General features: G+C 37.7%; 1 protein-coding gene across 1 annotated transcript; it reads left to right on the top strand.

The window, feature by feature from the left end:
• The first annotated feature begins 484 nt into the window (after positions 1–484).
• On the top strand, positions 485–27,105 carry LOC121421432 (sorting and assembly machinery component 50 homolog B-like). Its single transcript, XM_041616124.1, has 12 exons — positions 485–570; positions 12,163–12,243; positions 14,734–14,923; positions 16,341–16,447; positions 16,924–17,057; positions 18,338–18,425; positions 21,076–21,204; positions 23,343–23,501; positions 24,577–24,715; positions 25,148–25,297; positions 25,976–26,123; positions 26,785–27,105. The coding sequence occupies exons 1-12, from the start codon at positions 550–552 to the stop codon at positions 26,828–26,830; spliced, it is 1,392 nt and encodes a 463-aa protein (XP_041472058.1). The 5' UTR covers positions 485–549; the 3' UTR covers positions 26,831–27,105.
• The last annotated feature ends 615 nt before the right edge of the window (positions 27,106–27,720 follow it).

Raw genomic sequence — 27,720 nt, 5'->3', positions numbered from 1 at the left:
AAATAAGGTCATGTAAGCAGTTGCGTAGACAGGTCGCCATACCTGAGGATGTTTTTCCTCATTTCTACTTTTTACTCATTTTCTAAATTTTTGCTGCCGCTTCGCGCCAGCAAAAAAATTCAATAACATGAATGATTTTTTTTTGCAAGCCTTCCCCTCACATTATTTCATTCACTCGTCTTCCTCCTCTTATTTTCCTCTTCTGTCTTTCTTCCTCTTTTTTTCTCTTCTTTCACCTTTTTTTTTGCTCTGCCGATCGAATGTTTTCAGGGGCCGCGGCACCTTGCTGCCGCGGGGGCCAGGCACACCAAATCTCAGGGGCACGTGCACCCAGGCCCCACCGTAGCTACGCCACTGTCTCTCCCCCTGAAAAATTATGGTCCCCTCCCCTTAATTACCTTCCCATCCCCCCCCCCCCCCCCAGAAAAACAGTGCTGGTCTGGGCCGGGTAAACAAAACCCTTCTGTAATAATAAATTGCAAAAGTCTTGAGAGATTCTAATTTTTCACCGTCGCAAGCGAGCTGAAGTTGCAACCGCATTGACATAAAATGGGTCAAATTCATGCAAAGGTATAATCTTCTCGTTTATTCCTGTGTAATGTCTTGATTATGACACTTTGTTTCTTATTATCTGACTTGGTTTGGTTAAAAATGAACAGGAATTACAGCTACACAAATCCAGTCTTAACTTCCCAAATAATCTTACAGTGTCCCACTCGTTGATAACGATGTAAGCCTAGTGTAATCTATCGCACTCGGATCGGCTCGGGCGAAGTTCGTGCAGGCTCCACTGCCATGACTGGCCACTTCACCACTCTAGCCTAGGCGACACCGCAATACTTACCCGTGTTAAGAAACTGGGACTCCACTCACGCGCATTTGGGCCGCCCTAGCTTAGAACTAATCTTTGTTTCCGTAAAAATTATATATTCTTATAATTCAATAAATGTTACTAGGCCTAAATACATAATAATCAGTAGAGGCGCTGGTCCAAAAATTGGGATTGTCCCAGAAAACAAGGATATCCTCATGATAAACCAAGACAAATTATGTCTTGATAAATTGAGACTGTCCTTGTTTATGGGGACGTTTTTTTCACTTCCCCCTACGGGACAAAGACAGCAATTACGGAAATTGAGAGAGCTAAAAATAGATTCAGTGACCTCAGTTCCCCCCAGTTCACCTATTTTTCATGACTTACCGTCTTCCAATAATCTTGTTATGAAACGTGATATGTTTACATTGACTAGCACACTTGATTGGTGTCGGCACTTGACAGGTGAATGAACATTCCTAGATTTCTTGTGTGAAGAAATCCTTATAAACTGAGACAGTCGCTGTAAACTGGGCCTGGGCACTCCTAGTACCAATGAGGTCCAAACATTACATGTATGGACCTCATAGGCGACATCAGTGCTAAAATTGGGTTAGAGATTTATGTGGATCTAAATTTATTGTAATTTCAACAAAAGTACTAGCTAAATTTGAGGCTTTTGTTGAAATTTTGCTTTAATGATACATTAATGCTTCAATAAGTAACAAAAAATTGAAAGAAATGAAGGGGAACTTACATTTTGACGACTTTTTCCTGATTTTCTTGGCAGTTGTCCTTCACTTCTGACTCTCGATCGGACCTGATATGCAGATCACGTATACGCGTTCTCGTCAGGTGATCGGTCGGTTATTCTTTTCGCCAGATGTTGATAATTATATATTTCATAACGCAGCGTTCATCGCAAATTTAGCTGAAAGAGATTGAAGTTGAACAGCGCAAGCTTTAATTTATTCAGAAATAACGTTTGATTGCACAAGTTTCGCCTCGGACATTTAGGATCATTTGGTCCCATATTGGCGTAACTACGGGGGGGGGGGGTGTCCCTACCACCGTCCACACCGGGCGTCCACAAGCCAGCAATTATCTTTTTTCTCTTTTTTTAACCAAAATGCTTCCCCCCAGAAAAAAAGAACCAGGGTTAAAGAGAAAGACAATTATGATAGAGGAACACAAAATACTTTATTTTTTCAGCTTTTAATGCATCGACTTATAATCAAATATTAAATGGGGCTTAGAACATTTTTTTAAAAAGTCAATTAATAAAAATATTCCGCTCTTCGGGATTTGAGCTTTCATGAAATATCCGATCTTTTTCATGATTACCGAAAATACTTCAAATGTCAAAAAAAAAATTATCGGTGTAGTAGCTGATACCTTGCGCCCGCCTTAATTATTTTAATGTTGAGATACTTTGCTTTAATTTAATGAATTCCTAAAAGCATTAATTCTCAGATCATTTGTCGCAATCGAATGATTCGATTGGTAAGCTAGTTGTATAATTATTATGATTCATGAATTGTTTAAAAATGTGTCTCTCTATCAGTTTTGAATATTTAAAAAAATGTCAGCTCGTGCTTTTTGCTCGCAATATTTTGATTAGTAAGAAATTCTTGTGTATGCGAGTTTGATACATAAATAACTAGAGAGAGAGGGGGGGGGTGTCCCTCAGCTACTTGTCCTTGCTTATTCCAATTTTTTTTATTATGCTCGTGTTGTGAGTATTTCAAAGTCTTTTCTTTTTCTCACCCTTTTTATTGTCTCGGAGCTTCCCTCTATTTCTTTGCTACGATGTATAGCCCATCTTACTTGTTTCATTTTTTTATGTTCTCATTTCATTGAAAACATAATTATTAAACTGACGTAGAAGACTTTACAACAAAATTTTGATATTGTTTTTTCTTGTTTGTTTGGCTTTCTTTTTTCTTCTCCTCAGTCCTTTTTCTAATTAGTTTCCCTTTCCTTATTTTATATTATTTCATTTCATGAGGCATCCGCCAACTTATATACAACAACAAACGTTAGAGGCGGATATCCAGTAAGGGGGCGTGGTGGTGTGCCCTCTAAAAAGAGGAAAATAGGAAGGAAAAAAAGCAGGATTTATCTTGGTGAAGATGATAGTGGTGGTGATGGTGGCGGTGATGATGATGATGATGATGATAATAATGATGGTGGTAGTGGTGATAAAGATGAGAATGAAGTTGGTGACGATGATATGATGATGATGTAATTTTGTCTTTAAAAAAATAATAGTGCAAAGGCGAAATCATTTAAAGTTTATTATGAAAATAGCAGAAAAAAATAATTTGAAAAATTGTACGTATGCGTATGGAAAATCTATCCCCCACCAAAAAAGAAAAAAAGTGAGATTTTGTTTTGTTATTTGTGACGGCGTAGGCCTATGCGAACAGCTGTGTGATATAATTATGGTAAAAAAAGTAAATGAAATGCCAAGAAATACATGATAATGACTTTTATTGTACATTCAGTATATCAGTAGATAAATTCATACTCGTTCCAAAAAAAGAAGAAAGTGGGTATATTATGGACCATTAAAAATGGGCAGTTGCTCTATATATTATATTACATAGAATATATAGAGCAACTGCTCGTGTGTAGCGGTAAGTTATTCACCTGATCTACATAATTCATGCGGCGCACGGCGCGTGCGCAATGTTTAATAATTATTGTTGTGAATACAATGAATGTCATCAAAAACATAATAACACAGATCAAATAGTGCCAGCTCGACGCGCAAAATGAGAAAAAAATATATATTTTCTGCCCTGATAATTTGATAACCCTAACCTAACCCAATTTCTAAGTATTTTTATCATAAACAGGATAACTATATACAATGATTGAAATTAACTTTATATTCTTTTGCGAACAAAATGAATATGAAAGACAGCTTTTTGATAAAGAACACAGTTTTAGAGCGTTAGAGCGCGATTTATACCTACAACCGCTAACATAGGCGGATCCAGGGGGCCGAGGGGCCCGGGCCCCCCTATTGGCGGAGCAAAAAAAGAAAAAAAAAAGAAAGGAAAAAAGAAAAGGAAGGGAAAAGAGAGGAAAAAAGAAGAAAGGCAAACATAAGAGGAGGAACATGATTAAATGAAATAACATTAGGGGAAGACTCTGAAAATAATTTTTTTTAAATCTATTTGTTAGGATAAAAAATTTTCGCTCGCGCTTCGCGCCTTATTGTCTTTTAGGGTATTTGCATATCTTGCTCAATATGGAGCTTGAAAAATCAAACTTTGAAGTCATTATACAAAACATATTTCAGCTGGGAAATTGAACTTTCATTATTTTGTTTCATTTACAAATTGATTTTTAAAAAGTGCTCTGTAAAAATGTCTGTGATATCATCTGAACATTATCATTTTCTGCTTGCGCTGCGCGCTCGCAAAATTTGAATTTTCAGGTACGTATTATTTTCCTGTATTCCATAAAGTTCTCAAAAAGTTCCCTATTCAGGTCAGATTGTTAAAACGTATCAGCTAGCGCCGCACGCTATAGCATTTGGATTAGTCGGTTATGTATATCCCAATATTAATTCTAAATCAAACTAATTTGATGACAGTTTATCAAAAACTTCGACTCGCGATTTCTGCTCGCATTGATAGATATATAATGCCTCTTATGCATAATTACAAAGTGCTTTAAATGTCCAGTTTTCAGGCCATAAAATTAACACATTTCGCGCTCCCATGCGAGAGAAATAGGAAGATGGTCATCAATTTCATATGATGACATAATGCCCTCATAGCATGTTCCGGTCCTATGTAAAAACTCAAAGTAATAAAAATAAAATACATCAGCTCTTTTTTAACTGTGATCCATCACAATTCACAATTTTCCCACAAAGTGTTTGCATTACAGAGCTTAAATTCACCCTTTGTTATATCATATATTTTTAGCTCGCGCTTTGCGCTCTCTTTATTGATTTTCATGATAAGAAAGTTACTTAGAATACCCAAATTCTAGGTCGAAATCTAAAACACACGTTAATTCAGATACGCAGATTGTTCTCTATTTAAATCATTATCCAGTTTCAGATCACAATATCAAAAAGTGTCTGCTCGCGGATAAATAACTTATCCTTTTCATGATAAAACATGAATAGTGCGTCCAGAATCTTTCCCCATAATTTTGTTTACCCATCACATTTCTCCTATTTTCTCCTCCCTTTTATTTTCCATTAATTTTTCTTTCGTTCACTTTTTTTCTGTCCTCTTTTCCCATAATTTATTTTACCCATCACATTTCTCCCTATTTACTCTTCCCTTTTATTTTCCATTAATTTTTCTTTCGTTCACTTTTTTTCTGTCGCCTTTCCCCTTCTAAGTTCTATTTTTTTTTCTCGTCTCACCGCTTTTCCTCATCCCCAGCCCTCGATCGACGCCCGTGCAGATTCGCAAACAATATCAAGAGTATATGTCTACTTGCAAGGGCGGAAATCTCTCCCCAAAGGTAGGGGGACCAGGGGCTGGAAAATTTGACAAGCAAAAAACAAACAAAAAAAGAAGGTTTATCACCCTCTAAAGAAGGTCATCTTGACCAAAAGAAATTTGACAAGCAAACAAGCAAAAAAAAGGGGGCATGCCAAAAGTAAGATCGTCTCTTCCAAAATATGATTTGAACGACATGACCAAAAATAGTAGGGGGACATTTCATAATGTGCCCCCTACTATTTTGGGTGAGGGGACATGTCCCCCGGCCCTGGGGTTTGCGCCCATGTGGGTGGGGGTGTTGCGCCTCCCTATCGGGATCATATCACAGCGAGTATACACTCTTCCATATTGGAAGAGTGTTTACTCGCTGAGATTTCGATCTCACACATAATTTTATAAAAAAAAATAGAACAGCTACGCCTTGAACACAGGCCAAAATGCCTAACGATTTCTCCGCGGCATTAACAACTCTCGTAAAGGGCGCTCCATTTATAAATAACGTTGCATGAACAGCTCTCTATGGCGACGAAATTTACCGCGGAATTGCAGCCAGCAGCGTGGGAAATTGGCAGAAAATTCAAGAAGAGAACCGGTGAGTACCGATTTAACAGTATTCATGTATTAATTAATATTTATTTAATCATAAGAATAATTTTTTTTTACGGAAAGAAAGCTTAGTTCTAAGCTAGGGCGGCCCAAATGCGCGTGAGTGGAGTCCCAGTTTCTTAACACGGGTAAGTATTGCGGTGTCGCCTAGAGTGGGCCTGGGACGATCCCAATTTTCTGACCAGCGCCTCTACTGATAATTACCATGATTACTGTTAAATCGGTACTCACCGTTCTTTTCTTGAATTTTCTGGCAATTTCCCACGCTTCTGGCTACAATTCTGCGATAAATTTTGTCGCCATAGACAGCTATACATGCAACTTTATTTATAAATGGAGCGCCCCTTACGAGAGTCGCTAATGCCGCGGAAAAATTGTTAAGCATTTTGGCCTGTGGTCAAGGCGTTCTTCTGTTCTATTTTTCTTATAGACCTATGAGATCGAAATCACAGCGACTATCCACACTGTTCCATAATGATTCCGAAAGGAGAAACACCCCCACTCACATGGGCGCAAATCCCAGGGGGACACTTCCCCCTAACCCAAAATAGTAGGGGGCACATTATCAAATGTCCCCCAACTTTTTTGTTCTTTTATATATGATGGAAAGAAATAGGCCTACATCATTTAAATCGAAATAAAACATGTATTTTGGACGAGACGACCTTCTTTTGGGAGGTGATAAACCTTCTTTTTTTGTTTTTTTTTGTTTGTTTTTGTTGTTTTTTTTGCCTGTTTTCCAGCCCCTGGTCCCCTACCTTAGATTTCCGCCCTTGCCTCCCACTACTCTTGATATTGTTGCGAATCTGTTTTGTAAATTAAAGGGGAATTTCACCCTGATAAAAAGATGATGAAAATATGAGAAAAATCATTTCAAAATATCGGTGAAGGTGTTATTTGACAAAAAAATGGAGTTAATAGAATTTAGAATGCTTGATTTGTGACGTCTAAATGAGCAGTTGCTCTATCCTAAATATAAAATGCCCAAATTTCCCATTTTTAATGGTCCGTAACGACCCACTTTTTTCTTTTTGAAACAAGTATGAAGTTATCTAATGATATACTAAATGTACCATAAAAATCATCATGTATTTCTTGGCAATGTCAAAATTTCGTAATAAAGTCTTCTACGTCAGTTTAATAATGATGTTTTCATTGAAATGAGAAAAAAAAAGAATTGAAACAATGAAGTAAAAAGGACTACATCATAGTGTAAAGAAATAGAGGGAAGCTCCGAGACAATAAAAAGGTTGAAAAAGAAAAAAATAAGAAAACACAAAGCACTCACAACACGAGCATAATAACAAATTGGGAATAAGCAAGGACAAGTAGCTGAGGGACCCCCCCCCCCCAACTCTCTCTAGTTATCTATCTATCAAACTCGATTATATAAGAGAAGAAGTTACTAATCAAAATATTACGAGCAAAAAGCACGAGCTGATATTTTTTATACATGAATATTCAAAACTGATAGAGAGACGCAATCGAATCATTCGATTGCGACAAAAATAAAGTTGTATCTCAACATCAAAATATGGCAGGCGCAACGCATGAGCTAAAGCTTTATAGGCCTACACCGATAAAAAAATTGGACATTTTAAGTATTTTTGGTAATCATGAAAAAGATTGATATTTCATGAAAGAAAGCTCAAATCCCGAGGAGGAATATTTTTATGAATTGACTTTAAAAAACTGTGGTGAGCCCCATTTAATATTCGATTATAAGTCGAATAAAACAGTAAAAGCTGAAAAACGTTCGCGTGATTTTGGCAAGCCGCCCCCCCAAAAAAAAATAAATAAATAACTAGAAAAGGGAAAGTCTTTTTGTCCACGTGATATTTGGCAACCCCCCCAAAAAATATATATAAATAAAAAAGTTTTTAACTATAATAATGATCGGAAGGTAATTTTGTCTCGCGTAGAATTGGACAAATGAAAAAAAAGATTGTCACTAAAAAAATGAAGGTAATTTTGACCCACGTAAAATTTGGCAACCCCCCCAAAAAAAAAGGAAAAAAGGTTTTAACAAGCAAAGAAAAAAGGCTAAAAAGAGAAAGAAGAGACAAGAATATGAACGAAATATCCCCATTACAAATAATGCTGTGATCATCATAAGGGAGGGGTCACATAACTAGTATGAACAACGTATTTAATTCCAAAATATTTACTATAAATCTCAATAGGGGGATCGGGCAGAAATGCTCCCCCTACCCCCTCCCACCCCCCCCCCGATCCGCCACTGATTCCAATCAATAATGACTTTTATCTGAATAAAGATACTGTGAAATCAAGATACTGAAGATTGATACGCTTAACATAAGTTATGAACGTCTGACAAAAAGATAATCTACCGATCACCTGACCGATCAGCTGACCAGTTCGTGTATCACTTCGGAGTTGATCACTCGTCGCAGCTGTGTGGAACGCTCACCGAAAATCAACAAAAAGGGCCTGAAATGTAAGTTTAATAATAATCCATTTTAATTTCAACTAATTTTCTAAAGTATTAAATGTCTTCCCACCAAATGGAAGTCATATCGCATAACTCCAATTTGTATTAAGGCGTACATTTACCAAAGTCTTGGGTTTGAAATCAGAACTGCATTGTCTAACCCATATTTTGGGTAATGTCGCCTATGAGGTCCATACATGTAAATTTTTGGACCTCACTGGTACTAGGAGTGCACTTCACTACCGCTACACTTCGCTCCACCTATCCGAACTTCGGGACGGTGAACTCGATATTCCAAGTGAAAAAGGTGGGATCAAAACAAAGTTTATTGTAAAAATTAAAAGAAAAAAAATATAACAAGAAACTAAGAAAAATGGCTTAACTTCTTTTTACACTGCAAGACTTAAATATGTCCCCTCCACTAAAATTGGAAAAAAAAATATGGAGAAGGTTTATCAAGAATTATCTAACATATATCTAACTTGTTTTAAGATTTAAGAAGGAAAAGTTGGATACATACCAAAATATGGCTTTATAAGATTGCTAAATAATTTGCAGCTTGCTGATTGGTCAAAGTGTACCCCGTGATCATTCGCGAAAAGTGTCTATCCCTGTACGCCCGTGGGATTTTCGCGCACCCAAATTGTCTAACCCAAGGTTTTGGCGCATGCACCCAAATTTGATATTTGATTTAGATCTATTTCATTTTTTCTTTCTCATATAAGGTGCTTAATTGCGTTCGAAATTATTTTAATAGCCATCGCATAAAAGGAATAACGCATTTTCCCGTCGTTGTTCAGCGATATGCAGTGCACTCGAGGTTTCTTGGCATGCACACTCCACACTCGCCTCTGGCTCGTGTGGAGTGCGCATGCTCAGAAGAAACCTCTCGTGCACTGCATACTCGCTAAACAACTCAGCAGAATGCGTTATTCCTATATTATTCCGTCAAAAATTTGAGTGAGTGTAATTCCCAATGGCATCGGTTTATTTAGTTAGAAAAATAAATACCCAATACTCTTGGAGAGTAGACTAGTCATAATAACCGTTATAAAACCCATGGCCATGGCTTTCAACAACTGCTAGCTCAGTGAGTAAGGCGACAGACTGGAGATGCTTCGTTCTGCAGCGAGAGGTTCAAATCCAAGTTTCCAACGGAAGTAAGAAAAAAGAAGAAAGAAAGAAGGGGGGTTTGGAGAAGTATTTTTTAAATTAGTGGAGGGGACATAAGGAAGTCATTCCTCTTACTCTTCACCCTTAACCCTTTGAACCCGATAGGCCGGAATACCAGCCTGCCAGAAAACATGCAAATACCCGATAGGCCGGAATACCAGCCTACAGCCATGTGACTTCAAAAGCATGGATTCTAAATGTCAGGTGATCTTCTAAAATGACGTCATCTTTCTAGTACGTGTAGGAATATTTAGTCGATAATTTCAGTCAATGTCGGCAATGATTTCGGAAGGATTTAGCTTCAAAAATGGCCAAAATATGCCACTTTTTTGTAATTGCTCGTGTCGTAGGTGCAGTAATACGCGGCGAGTCACATTAATACTATGGGGAAGCAATTGGTATATCTCACTTTGGTGAAAACAGTGATTTTGAGCCCAAAACAGACACTAAATTTGATATTTCTGATTGTAGACTAGGTCTACGAGAAGCCAAACAACTTCAGCAGGCTCGGGCCGGGTACTAGCGGGGGGAAGGTGCCGTTGGGTCTCGAATCATGGGGGATTGTATGAATGTGGTCGAGAAGTCATTTATGTGCAAATAATTCAGGGTGTATGTCACGACCGCCCCAAATAATTCAGGGTTCAAAGGGTTAATTTATTTCACTCCGTGTCCATCCTTACTCCTACAATAAACTTAGTCTTGTGGATGCAATGATGATGACTTTTAAAATCCTGACATATACTTCTTCATCATTGACGTCTTGACACTCTTCCCATAGACACATAAGAGACTGACCAAAACAAAGATGGATTTCCCAAGGAAATCCATCTTTGAAGACAAAAATCATGCAAAGTTTATGAATTTTATTGATATTTACACCTTCCTATGCCTAATGCGTAGGAAGTTTAAAAAAATGTAAAAAAAATTAAGGTTTCCTACCTAACTGATGCCGCGTAGACCCCTCGATCCACATGTAAACAACGCAAATACAATAGCGTCGACCCTTGAACCGCTTATGTATGATGTACTTCCGATTAGCAATGCCGTTTGAAGAACAATTTATTGATAAAAATTATGATTTCACAAATACTAAAATTTATTACGTGATTATAAATAATTATTAGTTATTACATCCTTTGATGAATATGAATATAAACATTAAACATTTTTAGCTTGTTTTCAGTATGAAAAAAAAAAACTGTATTAGCTGCAATCCCCGGGGGGGCCACTTACATTGAGGAGTGGATACCATGCGCGACCAAAAAAACACGTAAAAAGGATGTCTTTTTCACGATAGGGCACGTTACGTACGTAACGTGATAAGGGTGTCAAAAACACAAAAATAATGAAAAAAGGTATCTATTTCGCTAGGGCAATTACGTGTTTAGGGTCGAATTTGCGGGGATGATAAAACAAAATTAAAATGTTTTATAAAGGATGTCCTTTTTGCCCCAACACTTCGTGTTTAGAGTCCAATTTGCGCGAGGTGTAGAAGGTGGGGTCGTACTAAACCAAATAAGGTAAAGCCGACGACCGAAGGACCCGTAACAATAAAACATTCCTGTACTTGTTTAGGGGTTCATTTCAGGGAATATTTGCCAAGAGTATCGTTTTGTTTCCAATACTTGTTAAGGGTAGGGTTTCACACCCCAATACTTGTTAAGGGGTGCATATTCAGAATATGGAAATTACGTGTTTAGGGTGCTTTTTGAGACCCCATGGTCGCGCATGGTATCCACTCGTGAATGGAAGTGGCCCTTTTCAGGTCATTTTCAGGTCAACGTTAAAGTTTACATGCAAGACTCTTTTATGACACCTAACTCCGCAACCGTAAGTCACTTTTCAACCAAACTTGGATGGAAGATGGACTTGGGGGACCTGCATATTACGCTCCAGTCGGAGGTCACATGGTGAGGTCAAAGGTCATTTTCAGGTCAACGTTAAAGTTTGCATGCAAGACTCTTATGACACCTAACTCCGCAACCGTAAGTCACTTTTCAACCAAACTTGGATGGTAGATGGACTTGAGGGACCTGCATATTATTAAGGTCAAAGGTCATTATCAGGTCAACATTAATAGGCATGTAGCCTAGAGTGCTCACTACCGCTAATCCGAATCAGTGCTCACTACCCAGCACACAGATTAACTGAAGAAATGTGCTGGCATCGCGACGGCGTTTGTCCAGATTGGACCCAAGGCTTGATGTGTGGAAGCTCTCTTCCCCAAAGCTAGCATAGTCTAGAGCGCATGACTCCCAATCCCTTACCCAGCCAGGCATTGGCATTGCCAATCCAGTCATCTGCCATCTCAAATGAAATTGATTCGGATGGGAGATGAGTTGATTGGCACAAAGTCAAATGTGAATATGCCAGCGATGTGTTACAGGATTTAAAGAAATATGAAGATGGATGTTAGAATTGAATATAGCAATAAAAAATAGGTAGTCTACGTGTATAGACATGTCACATGATAGAACATTGTTGCATTGTTGGTCAACATATTTTGTGACAGGTAAAAGAAAAAAATATTGCAGTAAAGATTAAGGGGCAAATTTTGATAGTTTTCAAAATGTTAAAGTGACTAAAAATCGTTAATGATACATGTATCTAACATGAAAATTTTCTATTTTGCTTGAAAGGAAATTACATCAGATGAGAGGCCTACGCTTGAAGAGGAAGATACCACTGTACACCGGCATGTCTTTGATGGAAATAATCCAGTAAGATCTTTATGTACAATTGTAATTTGTATTTAATTTCAGTTATTTTTCATAGTGTCAAATGAATAAGAAAAAAGTGACGAGTAAAATTCACGCCTTATTGATATATTCATTAATGTTTCGCGGCATGATGCTGTAACAATTTTGGTTGCATTTTATTATAACTTTCTTTGTAAAATTTGAGTGGTTAATCAGAAATGACCATTTGAACCACAGATATTTTTTTTTATTTAGAGAGTAATGCAGATTTGAATGTAAAAATATCATTAATCTTGAAAACCTATAATTTTGAACCTTTCTTTCCTTTTTATTGCAAGGTCATATTTCAAAATGTGCACATAAGCTAATGTCTGCAATTTCGGGTAATTTGGAAAGTAGAAAATAATCACAAATTTTGAGAATAATATTTAGGCCGAAAGAATGAACAAGCCAGTTTGGAGCTCCTTTCTGCGTATAATGAGAAGAGGGTCATTTTGTGCGCGACTGGCAGAAGGGCGTTAATGTGTTCATGAGCCCTGGAAAATAGTTTTTGTCTCACCTGCGAAGCAAAGTGAGACTATAGGCGCCGCTTTTCCGACGGCGGCGGCGGCGGCGGTGGCGGCGGCGGCGGCGACGGCGGCGGCGGCGTCAACATCAAATCTTAACCTGAGGTTAAGTTTTTGAAATGACGTCATAACTTAGAAAGTATATGGACCTAGTTAATAAAACTTGGCCATAAGGTTAATCAAGTATTACTGAACATCCTATTAGAGTTTCATGTCACATGACCAAGGTCAAAGGTCATTTAGGGTCAATGAACTTAGACCATGTTGGAGGAATCAACATCGAAATCTTAACCTGAGGTTAAGTTTTTGAAATGTCATCATAACTTAGAAAATATATGGACCTAATTCATGAAACTTGGACATTAGGTTAATCAAGTATCACTGAACATCCTACATGAGTTTCACGTCACAAGACCAAGGTCAAAGGTCATTTAGGGTCAATGAACTTTGGCCGAATTGGGGATATCTGTTGAATTCCCATCATAACTTTGAAAGTTTATGGATCTGATTCATGAAACTTGGACACAATAGTAATCAAGCATCACTGAAAATTTTGTGCAAGTTTCAGGTTTCATGATTAAGGTCAAAGGTCATTTAGGGTCAATGAACTTTTGCCGAATCGGGGGTATCTGTTGAATTACCATCATAACTTTGAAAGTTTATTGGTCTAGTTCATTAAACTTAGACATTAGAGTAATCAAGTATCACTGAACATCCTGTGCGCGTTTCAGGTCACATGAACAAGGTCAAAGGTCAATGAACTTTGGCCGAATTGGGTGTATCTGTTGAATTACCATCATAACTTTGAAAGTTTATGGATCTGATTCATGAAACTTGTACATAAGAGTAATCAGGTATCACTGAATATCCTGTTCGAGTTTCAGGTCACATGATCAAGGTCAAAGGTCATGTAAGGTCATTGAACTTTGGCCATGTTGGGGTTTTTTGTTGAATAACCATCATATCTCTGTAAGTTTATTGGTCTAGTTCATAAAAAGTGGACATAAGAGTAACCATGTATCACTGAACATCTTGTGCGAGTTAGAGTAGTATTCAAAGTGAGCACTGCTGCTATATTGAACTGCGTGATGCAGGTGAGACGGCCAGAGGCATTCCACTTGTTTAGTAAATCGTCCCGTGATTTACATCATGGTAGGCAATTACACCAAATATACAGCACTGAAAACCAAAAACCAATTTTTCTTTTTTTTTACTTTTGCCAGCCGTCCGATGATTCGTACCAAAGTGAGGTGGTTTAACGTTCAATGAGCTAAACACCAACTCTGATTTCTTGATTATTCATACATGTATATTCTCTTGAATTGGGATTTTCCATTAGATTCACAAAAAAACATTGTACATGTACATGTTTTAACAACATGCTAATGCATTCAAATTAGGAATGCAACAAATTCTTTCTTAGAGTGTTCATTGGTGTGCTATTCTAGTCACCTGGTCTATGCAATTTCTGCATCCTGCTATGTATGGCTTGTTTACATAATATCTTGCTTTGAAATCTGCCTATCATAATGAAAGAAATGAAAGGTCATTTTACCAACATTGCCCATGGGGTACATGTAACTCTGAAGTGCATGTATGACCATCTTCGCATTAGACTGAATGACAGTTTAGAGTAGTGAATACTTTCTTAACTTTTCTACCATCCTCATGTCAAAATATTTGCAGAAAACTTAATCTGTAAGACAGGTGAATTTATTAAATTTCAATCTCTGTGTCAGGGGAAAAAATGGGGGCGATTTCACCCCCTGAAATGATCAAACGAACCCTCAAAATTGAAGGAAAAAAAAAGAGCCATGAAGGCTCTATTCACTACAATGTTGAAGGTTATCCAATGTTGCAGATTTAGGCAGAAGGTTGTGAAAATTAACCCCCCCCCATAGAAAAAAAAGATAATTATAATTTTTGGCTGCTCTGTGCACTCCAGGTCAAAGTCGAGCACGTCCACATCGACGGCTTGGGTCGAACCAAAGATGACCTGGTCATCCGTCAAATGAGAGACGTGTTCCAGGCGAAGACTTTCAAGGAGGTCATCCAGAAGACCGGAGAAGCTAAGGTCAAACTAGAAGGGCTCGGTGTCTTCAAGTCAGTAGGAGTCTTCATTGATACAAGCAAAGGTAACAATAACGATTTTGTTGAACTTTGGTTCACAACACAAAAAACAGAAAATAACGAAGAGTTACCTCGAAATTTTCAGCTGCTAACTGTAACCTCCAGCGATGTGACCCGACTTGACCTTAGTGACGTAATGGTCGATGATCGGGTCGTAGACATTTGGAAGCTTGTATCGCCCCGCATCTATGTTGAGAGAAGGTCTGAACGCCCGGATGTAGATGGCCTCTTTCACACATCTCTCGAAGTACCGCGGCTCCGGGAACACTTGTGTTGCATGTCTAAGAAGGGGGTGCCCGCCAGGGCTCCGTTGCATGAATGTGATCATTGTGGTAACTTTGCTATCCAATGGTATCTTGCATGGAATCCTTGATTTTGATTGGCTGATGAGCATGGTTACCATGGTAGTTACCATAACAGTAACTTTTATGCAACAAGGCTCAGGTGGCTGTTTCATAAACCAGTTTGTAAGTTTATAAGAGGGACTTTAAGAATGACTGGTGATCCTTTCTTGTGGTTAATGGTATACACCAAAATGTTTGATGGCAATGGTTTAGCGCATATGCAAGTGTCACCAGTCGTTCTGTAAGTCACTCTTAACTTTATACAAACAGCTTTATGAAACGCACCCGAGGGGGCCATTTCAAAAGCTGTATAACTCTTTGTAAGATGGGCCCCTGGTCCAAACTGCATACACTGTGCGGACAAGCCAGGATCTGATGACTGGAATACTATTCAACCTTAAACCACTTACAGATGTTGTTTGGATATATTAAATGCAATGTAAAGTGAAATATCATTAAAGGAGAATGAAACCTTTGGAACAAGATAGCTTGTGTGAAAACAGAAAAATCAAAGAAACAGATAAACAAATTTGAGAAAAATCAGACCAATAATGAGAAAGTTATGAGCATTTAAATATTGTGATCACTAATGCTATGGAGATCCTCAAATTGACAATGCGACAAAGATGTGTGATGTCACTCGGGAACAACTCTCCCCATTACTTTGGTATATATTTCACTTAAATTGCCTCTTTTATCACATCTATCAGTAGATCATGTGTTCTTTCTATAGGAGGGCATGTAATACAGATTTTTAAATGATATTATTTATTATGGATAAAGAGTTTATACCACAATAAATAAAAACAAAAATTGACATTTTGAGGGTGTTTTATAATCTATCAAAGGGAAAGTTGTTCACATGTGACATCACACATCCTTGTCGCATTGCCAATGGGAGGATCTCCATATAGCATTAGTAATTGCAATATTCAAATGCTCATAACTTATTATTTGTCCGAGTTTTCTCAAACTTTCTTTGTTCTTATTCTTTCATTTTTCTGTTTCGACACACGCCTACTAGTTCCAAAGGTTTCATTCCCCTTTAATATTATTGGCATTTTTTTTAACTGAATAGGAGAGGAAGCTGGTGCCGATGGCTTAGACGTAACCTTTAATGTCAAAGAGAAACGGAGACTGACAGGTAGCGCACATACTGCAGTGGGGAATAATGAAGGAAGTCTGGTAAGATAATGCTATATTTTTTTGCTTTTGTTATTTTCCTTCCATATGGATGATACGCTACCGTGCAATTTACAGGGATGCCAGTTGTCAGGCAAAAGCCTGAATTCAGGCTCTGGCAGTTTATTTTCAGGCCATAGTTTTAGCATTTTTGTGTACAAAATATTGTATTCTAGATGATTTTGAGGCCCTCTGATCCATTCCAATTGGCGTCCCTAAATTTAGAAGTAGAAAAAACACAAAAATGGGCAAAACATTGAAAATAAGGGTTGTTCTTCACATTTAATTTTTATGACATTTAGATAAAATGTAAAAATCAGGTTTGACCGGGGTAGGTCAGGTTATGGCAGACAAACATTTTTTTTTGCCTAAAAGTGGAGGATTGGAAGGGCTTTGGCTTCAAGCATGTATCTGCAATCTTCACTATTTGCTGAAAACTATTTGAATTGATTTCAAAGTAAGTTTCAACATTTCTGTAGGTTCTTGGGGCCAAGATGCCTAACACGTTTGGCCGAGCCGAGAGTTTAGTCGCTGAGTACTCCAGAGGGACCAAGCATTCTTCAGGATTTAATGTCATGCTGGTGAAACCCATTGGAGAAGAATTTGATAAGAGGTAAGCTCAATTAAAAGATTCATTTGGTGTGTAGACATTAGAATACATGTATGTACTTTTTTCCATTATCCATAATCTTTATCTGTTCTTGCTAAGCTTTCGCTTGCAAGATTGCAAGCTTTATCATAGCTGGTGGATGTTTCATAAATCTGTTCGTAAGTTACGAGCCGCACCCATTAAAATTTGATGCGTATAATATACCTCAAGAAAGGATCAGCAGTCGTTTGTAAAGTCGCTCGAAACTTACCAACAGTTTATGAAACACCCACCTAGAGCAGCGTGACAAAGCGTTAGAATGGAATCATACTGCTAGGATAGAAATGTTCTCCTAAATCTCCATTCATTGGGAGTGAGCTGCTTTGTTCAAAATCTAGGATGACTCCTGAAGGACATATGTACATGTAGTGCACCTGTTGTTCAGAAAAAGTTTTTTGGGAACGAGGGTTTGTGCCCGCAGCACCGGAACTTGTGAATAGTATCCCACACAATTTAAGGCAAGTTGATACAATCAGGCAATTCAAATCAATATAGCATTTCCAGCAGCTTTCCTTCACCTTTTCTTTGATATTGAATCTCATTTCAGTAAGGTCCTTTAAACCATCAAAATAAGCTCATTAACCCTCGAGGTACACAGCTTTTAGAAGACCGGTATTAAGCAGTTCCTGTTCCTCAATTTGCCTATGATTTTTAATATTTACTTTTTTGAAAAATCAAGTATGGATTTAACAAATTTCAAGTTTATGAAAAGTGGCATATTTGCATTGTATATATTCATTTGTTAATTTCATCTCATTGCCAATTTAGAGAGTAATCATAATAAGAAATGAAAATGACAAAATTGCTGTTTCAGACAAAAAGAAATTTAACTCAAGGTGAGTAGGTTTATGACCAAAATATCAAACTTCAGTTGGATCATTTTTCTTTGAATCAGTAATATGCTTTGAAAAAAGGGCACCTTGTTGGCAATTAGTTGAAAGCTGGGGTTAATAACTTGCACCTCTTCTAAACATTGATATTAAGTACTGTATACTTGTTGCATGCTTTTTAACTATTATAAAAAAAAACCTACTTCTGCTTGCCAAATTGTCAACAATTATTAATTTTCTATACATTTTCACCAAGTTTGTATACGGCACACATCAAAAAGGAATGATCAAAGAAAGATTTTTATTCAAATTTGCATTGGTAGGCAGAGATTTCTTAGGGTTGACAGAAAGTGTGTAATAACATCTGAAGTTTTTCTGATTTTATTTAATTGTGTTGTTTATCTTATGAATTAGGTTAAGAGGTTCAGTCTTCAAGTCTTCAGCTGATTATGCCCCCAGCTCTTACCGCGAAACAGGACGAGGTGTCACGCTAGATTTTACTGTAAGTCTTTTGGAAGGCCATGGTAATATGACTTGTTAATTACTTACTTGATGTAAGAGGCAAGAGAATGAAAATTCCAACAAAAAAAATAATTGGGTAAATTTGATTTCTTTGTTTTGTTTTCCCCCTTTTCATCCTGCTTCTTTATTTGCTATAAGTGGAAATGAATTGATTGAATTTTCTTTTCCTGATTTTCTTATACTTCTTTAACTTCACCTTCTTTGTTTTCTTCTTCTTCCTTCTCCTACTCCTTTTCTTTTTTCTTCCCCTCCTCCTTCTCTTCTTTTATATTTTGTAATTTTATTTTAAAGTGGAATTGAATTGAGCCACTGTGACTTCAGTGTTGTTCTGGTATGCAACTTCTGCTTCAGTTTGAGTCTCGGGGGAAGGAGGGTCTCCCTCAGTGGCTTTAGTGTTGCTCTGGTATGCGACTTCTGCTTCAGTTTGAGTCACGGGGGAAGGAGGGTCTCCCTTAGTGGCTTCAGTGTTGCTCTGGTACCGACTTCTGCTTCAGTTTGTGTCACGGGGAAGGAGGGTCTCCCTCAGTGGCTTTAGTGTTGCTCTGGTATGCGACTTCTGCTTCAGTTTGAGTCACGGGGGAAGGAGGGTCTCCCTCAGTGGCTTTAGTGTTGTTCTGGTATGCAACTTCTGCTTCAGTTTGTGTCACGGGGGAAGGAGGGTCTCCCTCAGTGGCTTTAGTGTTGCTCTGGTATGCGACTTCTGCTTCAGTTTGAGTCATGGGGGAAGGAGGGTCTCCCTCAGTGGCTTTAGTGTTGCTCTGGTATGCGACTTCTGCTTCAGTTTTAGTCTCGGGTGAAAGGAGGGTCTCCCTCAGTGGCTTCAGTGTTGCTCTGGTATGCGACTTCTGCTTCAGTTTGAGTCTCGGGTGAAGGAGGGGTCTCCCACAGTGGCTTCACAGAGATGCCAACCAGTACGATTTTATCGTATTTAGTACGATAAAACAAGTAAAATACGACAGTACGAGTTTGGCCATCAAAAATACGATTTCCAGACTTTCTGTGATTGTCCTGTTTTTGTCCCATATATGTGTGCTATGTATAAGCACAGTTTCAAATTGCCAAGTGCGTCTTTTTCAGTACCATAAAAAGTGAGCTACGTCCGTCTTTTTTTTCCCTGTAATACAAGTATGTGCATGCTTCCAGTAGCGGTAACAGTGTTCCCTACTTCACCATGTGCAATTTCTAATGCACACATTTCCAGTCGGGATATCAAAATTCTGTGAAATAGTAATTTGAATTGCACAGGAGATAAATCCCCGTTCGCAGCACATAGGATGTTTGAGTCTTTTATCCTCACAGTCGCCGACTTTGCCTGTCAAAACGGAGCCTTATTAATCCAAAATCAATAGTTGTGAATTATAGCTTTTTAATTTCTTTCTTGGTGAGGGGTAAATATCAGACAATAAATTACAAACAAGGCTCCATCTAAAAAAAAAAATAGGAGGACGCCATGCACTTGAGTGTGGTACTCATATGCTGTTAGCTAGCCAGTTTGAGCTCACGTTCTCTGCCAGAGCTCTGGGTGAGACTTCTATCAGTAATGGCCTAAGTGATGGTGATTTTCTGTTTCAGATTTCATGTTAATTTTTGAAAACTGTCAAAAAACTTCATGATTCCTTCATTGTGATGAATATTCAAGTTATTAATGAATACATTTTCACAGAATTTAGACTCTCCCTGAATGAAAGGCATTTTCTGTGAAGATCTGCGTTTTCAAATAACTTGTGAAAAACTTAAGGTACATGAACCTACAATACATGTACATTTAAAAAATCACATGTAGCCTGTGGCTATGTGCTGGAATTTGAATAGACTAAGTTAGATATTGATTTAATTTCTTCATTTCTTTAACATAATTTATATGCAATCTAAGTGCACCTCACAGTCACAATCATACACAAACACTCACCCACAACCGTGATTCTAACCATGAAAAAAAAACCTTAAAATTTTTTTTTCTAAATTTATTATTTGATCTGAATTCTCTCTTTTTTATATGTTTATTTTATTCATTTATTTAGATTTTTTTGGGGGGGGTTCATTGTTTGTGGTTCATTAAAGATGAAAAGTAAATAAGCCCATGTAAAGGGGATGTGGAGTGAGGGTGTCAAAACACACTTAAACATTTAAATCTGATTTCTTAGTTGTTTGAATAAGCCTATTACTTACTACTAATTAAAAAATTTCAGGAGCTGCGCTTACTATAAACAAATTTGGAGTGTGGTTCACAGTTATATTCTTTTTTTTTAATTGCCCCTGGTTCCAGAAAATTGCCCCCGGTTCCTGTAAAAAGCCCGCGAGCCGGGGGCAATTTTTTTTAAAGCCTTGCTTAATTCAAGGCTTGCACTGGTCATGTTGAGTTTTCGTGAAAATCTGATTTTTCACTAAAAAATATGATTTTTTAGGATATTCAGTCTGATTTTTTGTGTCAAGAGGTTGGCATCTCTGGCTTCAGTGTTCATCTCTGGAATTCTATATTTCCCCTTTTCCTCATAATTTCTTTTTAGATATGTCTGAGTTTTCTTTTCCCATTTCCTCCTTCCCCCTCCTCTTCTTCTGAAATTGAATTTGTAACTGTTACGTGGAAATAAATTGACTCTGAATTTTGTTTTTCCCCTTTTTCCTCATAGTTTCCTCATGTTTTAGGTATGTCTGAGCTGCAGTGGGAGGGGGTGTGGAGAGAGTTGTCTTGCTTGACGAGAACCGCATCCTTTGCAACCAGAGAACAGTCCGGCCACTCTTTAAAATCATCTCTCAAGGTAAGTATTCGTACATCGGGGGAGCATTTCATGAAAGATGGATCATTTCTTAAACAATTGCATGTCAAAAATAAATGCGAGTTGTGGTATTCAATTCAATAATGGTATTCATTTGATGAGTTCAATTGCATACATGGCAGCCAAATGGCACAAATTTTAGCATGCTTACAAATACGATAATTGTCCAACATATTACATTTCAAGTAAAAAGACAGTATACAGATAATGATAGCATGATACCATTATATACATAAAAACATTTTGAGGAGGAAAGTAAGTTTCATTATAAATTCTAAAAATCAAATTAATTCCGTTAATGAAAATTGTGTATGATATTTATTAAAAATTACCAATCCTAAAATTAACACATGAATAAAAAAATCTTAACAAAAAAGCATAGATTGCATTAAAATAATGAGGTAAAGTAAGAGTATAGGTGAAGGACAAACAATTTCAAACGATTTCAAAGTAATTTCAAGCAGAATCCAATAAAATGACCACCCAAGTGTTCATTGGCATTTTTTGCCAAATTATTCTGAAAGAAACTGCAATTGCCGACAAATTAACATAATGAGCATGCGGCTTGAGTCAAACGGGGTGCGGAAACGGGGGGGGGGGGGCTTCAGACCCCCCCCCCACTTTTTTCAAAAACCGTGTACAAAAACGTAAAAATGACCATAGAAATGTGATTTTATGCATGGTCAGCCCCCCCCCCCCAACTTTGAAAACCGTTCCGCGGCCCCTGTCAAATGTATAGTATATTTCCAAACAATAGAAATTAATGCATTGTCCCACATATGCTTTTCTGTGTTGGTGATCTACTGTTGCATCATTTTTCAGCTCAGATTTCACAATGAGTGCAGTTTATGTAGTTGCACTAGATCTAGATCTGCAATGATAAAGTGAAAATGAATCTAAATTTTGCATACTTTCTTGTGAATCAGTTTTTGTCTCACCTGCATAACAGAGTGAGACTATAGGCGCCGCTTTTCCGACGGCGGCGGAGTCAACATCAAATCTTAATCTGAGGTTAAGTTTTTGAAATTACATCATAAATTAGAAAGTATATGGACCTAGTTCATAAAACTTGGCCATAAGGTTAAGCAAGTATTACTGAACATCCTATTAGAGTTTAATGTCACATGACCAAGGTCAAAGTTCATTTAGGGTCAATGAACTTAGACCATGTTGGGGGAATCAACATCAAAATCTTAAAGGTAAATGCTAGTTTTGGTAATGATATCAAAATGAGTTCGTACAGAATCCAATGAAATGACCACCAAAGTGTCTGTTTTTGTATGAGTAAAACGCATGTGCCAAAGGATTCTGGAAGAAATTATGTAATTGCTGAGAAATCAGCAAATAAGCACAGGATTCGGGTATTGCTCTAAGCAATAATTATACATTGTCCCACGTGCGCTAATCTGTGTTGGGGATCTTCGGTGTGAAAATTTTTCAGCGTAGATTTCAAGATTTCACAAACTTCAGTTAATGTAACTGTACCAGTACTAGATCCTCGATGATATACTGACAATTAAGCCTTGTTTTACAGACTTTCTCATGAAATCAGTGTTTAGTGTTTACCCCCGAATGGGGGTATTTGGTGAATTACCATCATAACTTTGCAAGTTTATTGATCTGACTTTTGAAACTTGGACATTAGAGTAATCAAGTATCACTGAACATCCTGTGCACATTTCAGGTCACATGACCAAGGTCAAAGGTCAATGAACTTTGGCCGAATTGGGTGTATCTGTTGAATTACCATCATAACTTTGAAAGTTTATGGATCTGATTCATGAAACTTGGACATAAGAGTAATCAAGTATCACTGAACATCCTGCGCGAGTTTCAGGTCACATGATCAAGGTCAAAGGTCATGTAAGGTCAATGAACTTTGGCCATGTTGGGGTTTTTTGTTGAATAACCATCATATCTCTGTAAGTTTATTGGTCTAGTTCATAAAAAGTGGACGTAAGAGTAACCATGTATCACTGAACATCTTGTGCGAGTTAGAGTAGTTTTCAAAGTCAGCACTGCTGCTATATTGAACCGCGTGATGCAGGTGAGACGGCCAGAGGCATTCCACTTGTTTGCATTAAAGACTGGTACCCTCTCTTATTTGTATCTGTGTACAGCACACACTCACAAGAGACACAAGAGATGAGAGGATTTACCCGTCAGAGGGATATCTCTTGAAGCTCAGCCAGGAGGTAGCGGGATATACTGGAGGCGACGTCAAGTTCTGGAAAGAACAATTTCAGTTTCAAGTCAACAAATCCCTGTTCTGGAACTGTGTAAGTACAGTAGCCATTTTGTAAAGGTGTGTTGAAGCCTGTCTCAAGACATCGGACACATCTCATATCATTCCCCTTCTATAAGAAAAAATATTTGTATTTGCATTCCATTAAACAATTTAAATTTATGGAATTGATATTGCATGATATATTTGGAAGTTGCGTACATATGATGACATCACAAATTAAAAACTTTGAAAATTCATAACGCTCTACACATTTGATGGATTTCCTCGAATCATCACCAATATTTTTCTTATTTTTCCACTGTCATTGACACAAAGTAATTGTCAGGGTGATGTCACAATAAGCACAGCTTGTGCGCATGTATTTTAGAAGGCATAAAGCATATTCTCCACTTGTTTGCCTCGCCTGCCAAAACGAAGCACGGCAGAGACAGAGAAATTACTTTTCCTATCGTTCCTTTGGTCTGTTCGAAAATATTACAGGTTTGGTTCAACCTGCTCTTTCTTTATTTTTGCATCAATTATGTTCATACTTGGTACATATGATCCTTGAGTAATACCACATGAGTTCTCATGAGAATGATGAGATGAAAGGTCATCTAGGGGTTAAAAGGTCAAATGATATGAGGTCATGTCCATCCTTTTTTTCAAATTTTGTTCAACTTGCTCTCATTTCTTTAGATCTGCATTAATTTTGTTCATACTTGGTACAAATGATCTTTGGATAATACCACACGTGTGCTCTTGAAGATGATAAGGTCAAGGCCATCTAGGGGTCAAAAGATTATATTGCATCGTTTATTGCTTGCGATAATACTCCTATTACTATCCTTATTCGTGCCTTGTGGCACATAAGGCCTCTACGCTTTCTTTCCTTTTTTGGCGGTCTCTAGCACAACCCCTGGCCTCATTCCAACTCTTCCATCCGTAGGTATTTCTCTCTACAGTTCTCCTCCATGTTGTTTTTGGTCTACCCCTTTTCCGTTTTCCTCCTGGATTCCATGTTAGAGCAGTGTAACAATGATGGTCATTCTGAGGACATGACCTATCCAATTCCAACGTTGGGTTTAATAATAAACAACTTTAATCATATTTTTCTCGGTTGATAGGTGCTATCTGGTAGTCTGCAAGGTGGTGTCATGAAAGGCATCTCGGATACGGAAGTACGTCTCAACGATCGCTTCTTCCTGGGAGGTCCTACAAATGTTCGAGGTTTCAACATCAACGGACTCGGACCCCACACACAAGGTCTGAACAATTTTCATTCATTTTTTAAAACATATTTAGAATATTTTTTGTTGCTGGATGGTCATTAACAATTTTCTGTGCTACTTTGATAATATTTTAAAGCCCGTTTAACACTTTAGATATAGGGTCAATATGAATTATCGTAAAGTATGACCTAACATACCAATTTTACCAAAGTCGAGTGGCCATTGAATTTTTTGGCAACTACCAAGGCCGGGAAGGCCTTCTAGACAGAGAAGCCTTCATCTGTTCTCCTCTACTTTTTGTTTGCTAGTATTCTTGAATTTACACTGATTTTACTTTGTTTATGTTTAAGGTGACTACCAGGGCGGGGAAGCCTTCTGGGCGGGAGCCCTTCATCTTTACACCCCTGTACCCTTCATCCACTAATGTTCTTGAATTTACAATGATTTTATTTTGTCTATGTTTAAGGTGACTACCAGGGCGGGGAAGCCTTGTGGGCGGGGGCCCTTCATCTCTACACCCCTCTACCGTTCGTCAAGGCAGGGCGGGGTGGGTTTGGGGATGTCTTCCGGACTCATTTCTTCGTCAATGCAGGCAACCTTACGACATTAGATACAAGTAAGTATCTTTCATATTCTGTATTTGTGGAAGCGACATGGTGTAACTCTTGCCTGGTAATCAGAGAATCTTGTGTTGGAATCCCACCTCGGCCTGGCACTGAGCTACCAAGCAGTAATTGGTCATGAGAACAATACTGATGGATCAATGCAAATACCGATTTCTCAAGTTCAGTGTAGGAGTTGTCCTGTGCTATCTCTTTGAAAATGTGCTCTTGATTAGGTTGCAGCTTTGCTAGCGTCCTTTGGCAAGGTGTCAATCCACACTTTGCCACTCTCCACCCAGGTGTTGAATAGGGTACTCGGTAAGATGCGAAAGCCTATGTAGTATGCCTAGCAATTGAGTCTTGGGGACTCTTGTTGGAATGCGTTATCACAACTGGTGGATGTTTCATAAAGCTGTTGGTAAAGTTACGCACAACTGGAACATGTTCTTAGGTGGTAAGTCAAGTACACAGGAATATTTCACATACCTCAAGAATAGGTCACCATTCATGTGTAAAGTCCTTCATAAATTACTAACAGCTTAATGAAACACTCACCTGGCATTTATGTTTCATTACACTATATACAAGCCAATTATTATGTTATTATTATCTTCATCATCATTATTTCTATTTTTATTATTATCATCACCCGAATGAATGAATGATGTCAATCAATCTTTCTTTAATGACAGATAATATTTTTGCCTGGGAGGACCATCTACAGAGACTAAGACAGGACTTCAGGTGGAGCTACGGAGCCGGGCTAGTCCTACGAATCGGGTCCATCGCCAGATTTGAGCTCAACTACTGCCTTCCCAAGGCTGCTCAACCAACCGACAAGTAAGATTGATTTGTTTCTGCCCCTCAAAAATGGCAACAATCTTTGATTTTTCTAATGATTTTCATACTTACAAAAATTATTAAATATGCATATATCAGGAGTCAATATGAATGCTAATATCAAATTATGAGGTCAAAATACCCCAGGCCATTCAGCCAACAGACAAGTAAGATTTATTTGTTTCTGCTCCTCAAAATTTGCAGCAATCTTTGATTTTTTTATTGATTTTCATACTTTAAAAGTACTTTAATTTAAGTGGAATAACTGGTGAACCAAGAAGTTGCCCATTCTTGATTTGCTGTAGTAAGTGATGAATGTATTAAAAATTAGTAATACATGATCATATTATTTACTCAATTTCATTCCAGGTGACAATGCACTAAAATACCCAAAACACCATCGCTTCTTCTACTAGATTTAATATCTCTTTAAACTTTCAAAATGTCAGGGATGGCCTCATTTAGGAGTGTGGACAAAATTTCAATTGGTGCCTAAATTGGGATATCCTGTTTGTTGCAATGAAATTTGTGAAATCTATAGTATTTATCAGTTTCTATATTGTTTTGAATTTTTTTTTTTCATTCCTTTTATGCAATATACAGTATTTATCAGTTTCTATATTGTTTTGAATTCTTTTTTTGTTTCATTCCTTTTATGCAGTATCTGTCAGGGATTACAGTTTGGCATTGGCGTCAGCTTCTTATGATAGGAATCAACCAATCAGCATCCCATATTGAGATCATGTGACTTGGCTGCTGAAATGTACCAAATGAGCTTCATACCAGTGGAACACTCAAGGCCCATCTCATCATTGCTTTTAAAAAAAAACATGTTTTTTTATTTCCGAAATGTGGTATTTCAAGCTCAATGTTGCCCTTTAGGTGTCGGTGTTAAACCAGTATGTTATCTGGGGCCCGTAACACAAAGCTTAGCAATGATCGTAGAACATTTTTCTATGATTGATTGCATTGACTGCAATGTACAATCCATCATGAAAATCAATTGTACGATCAAATGCTAACCTTTGTGTTACGGGACCCAGCTGAGCACTAGGGATGCAGTTGAGGCCAGTACTTCCAAGTTACGAGGCCCGCTGGAGAAAACCTCCCAAAGACTCGGTGACTCGACCCAAGGCCCCGAAACTTTCTAGCAGTCAAAAGAAGGGTGCCAAAGAAACTCTTGTCTTTTCTTTTATTCAGCATAACAATTACAATTTTTTACAGTGTGAAGAGGAAGAAATGCTCTTTCAGATTAGCTATTATTTTTGAATTTTGCTTTTGGAAACCAAATTACTATTTTGGCTGATTACTTGATTGGATTTAGGGTGACTGATCACATGTGGACTGTGCTTCCAACACCAACATTTGAATTAACACTGAACCTGGAATCATCCAACGCTGTCACGAATCCATGTAAAAATTTCCCATAAACCATCAGTGCAGGCAAGAACTAAAAACATTCAACCTTGCTATATACTCGATTGTTTAATTGTACAATATTCACTCTTGTCATTTGAACCATAAGCAGTTAAATCTGCCTTTGGTCAAAACATGTATTTGTACTCCAAAACTATGTTCAACTTGGAAGATTTTCAAC

The sequence above is a fragment of the Lytechinus variegatus genome, chromosome 9 (genome assembly GCF_018143015.1).
Source record: "Lytechinus variegatus isolate NC3 chromosome 9, Lvar_3.0, whole genome shotgun sequence".
NCBI lineage: Eukaryota > Metazoa > Echinodermata > Echinoidea > Temnopleuroida > Toxopneustidae > Lytechinus > Lytechinus variegatus.
This window is presented reverse-complemented; position numbering and strand designations above follow the sequence as displayed.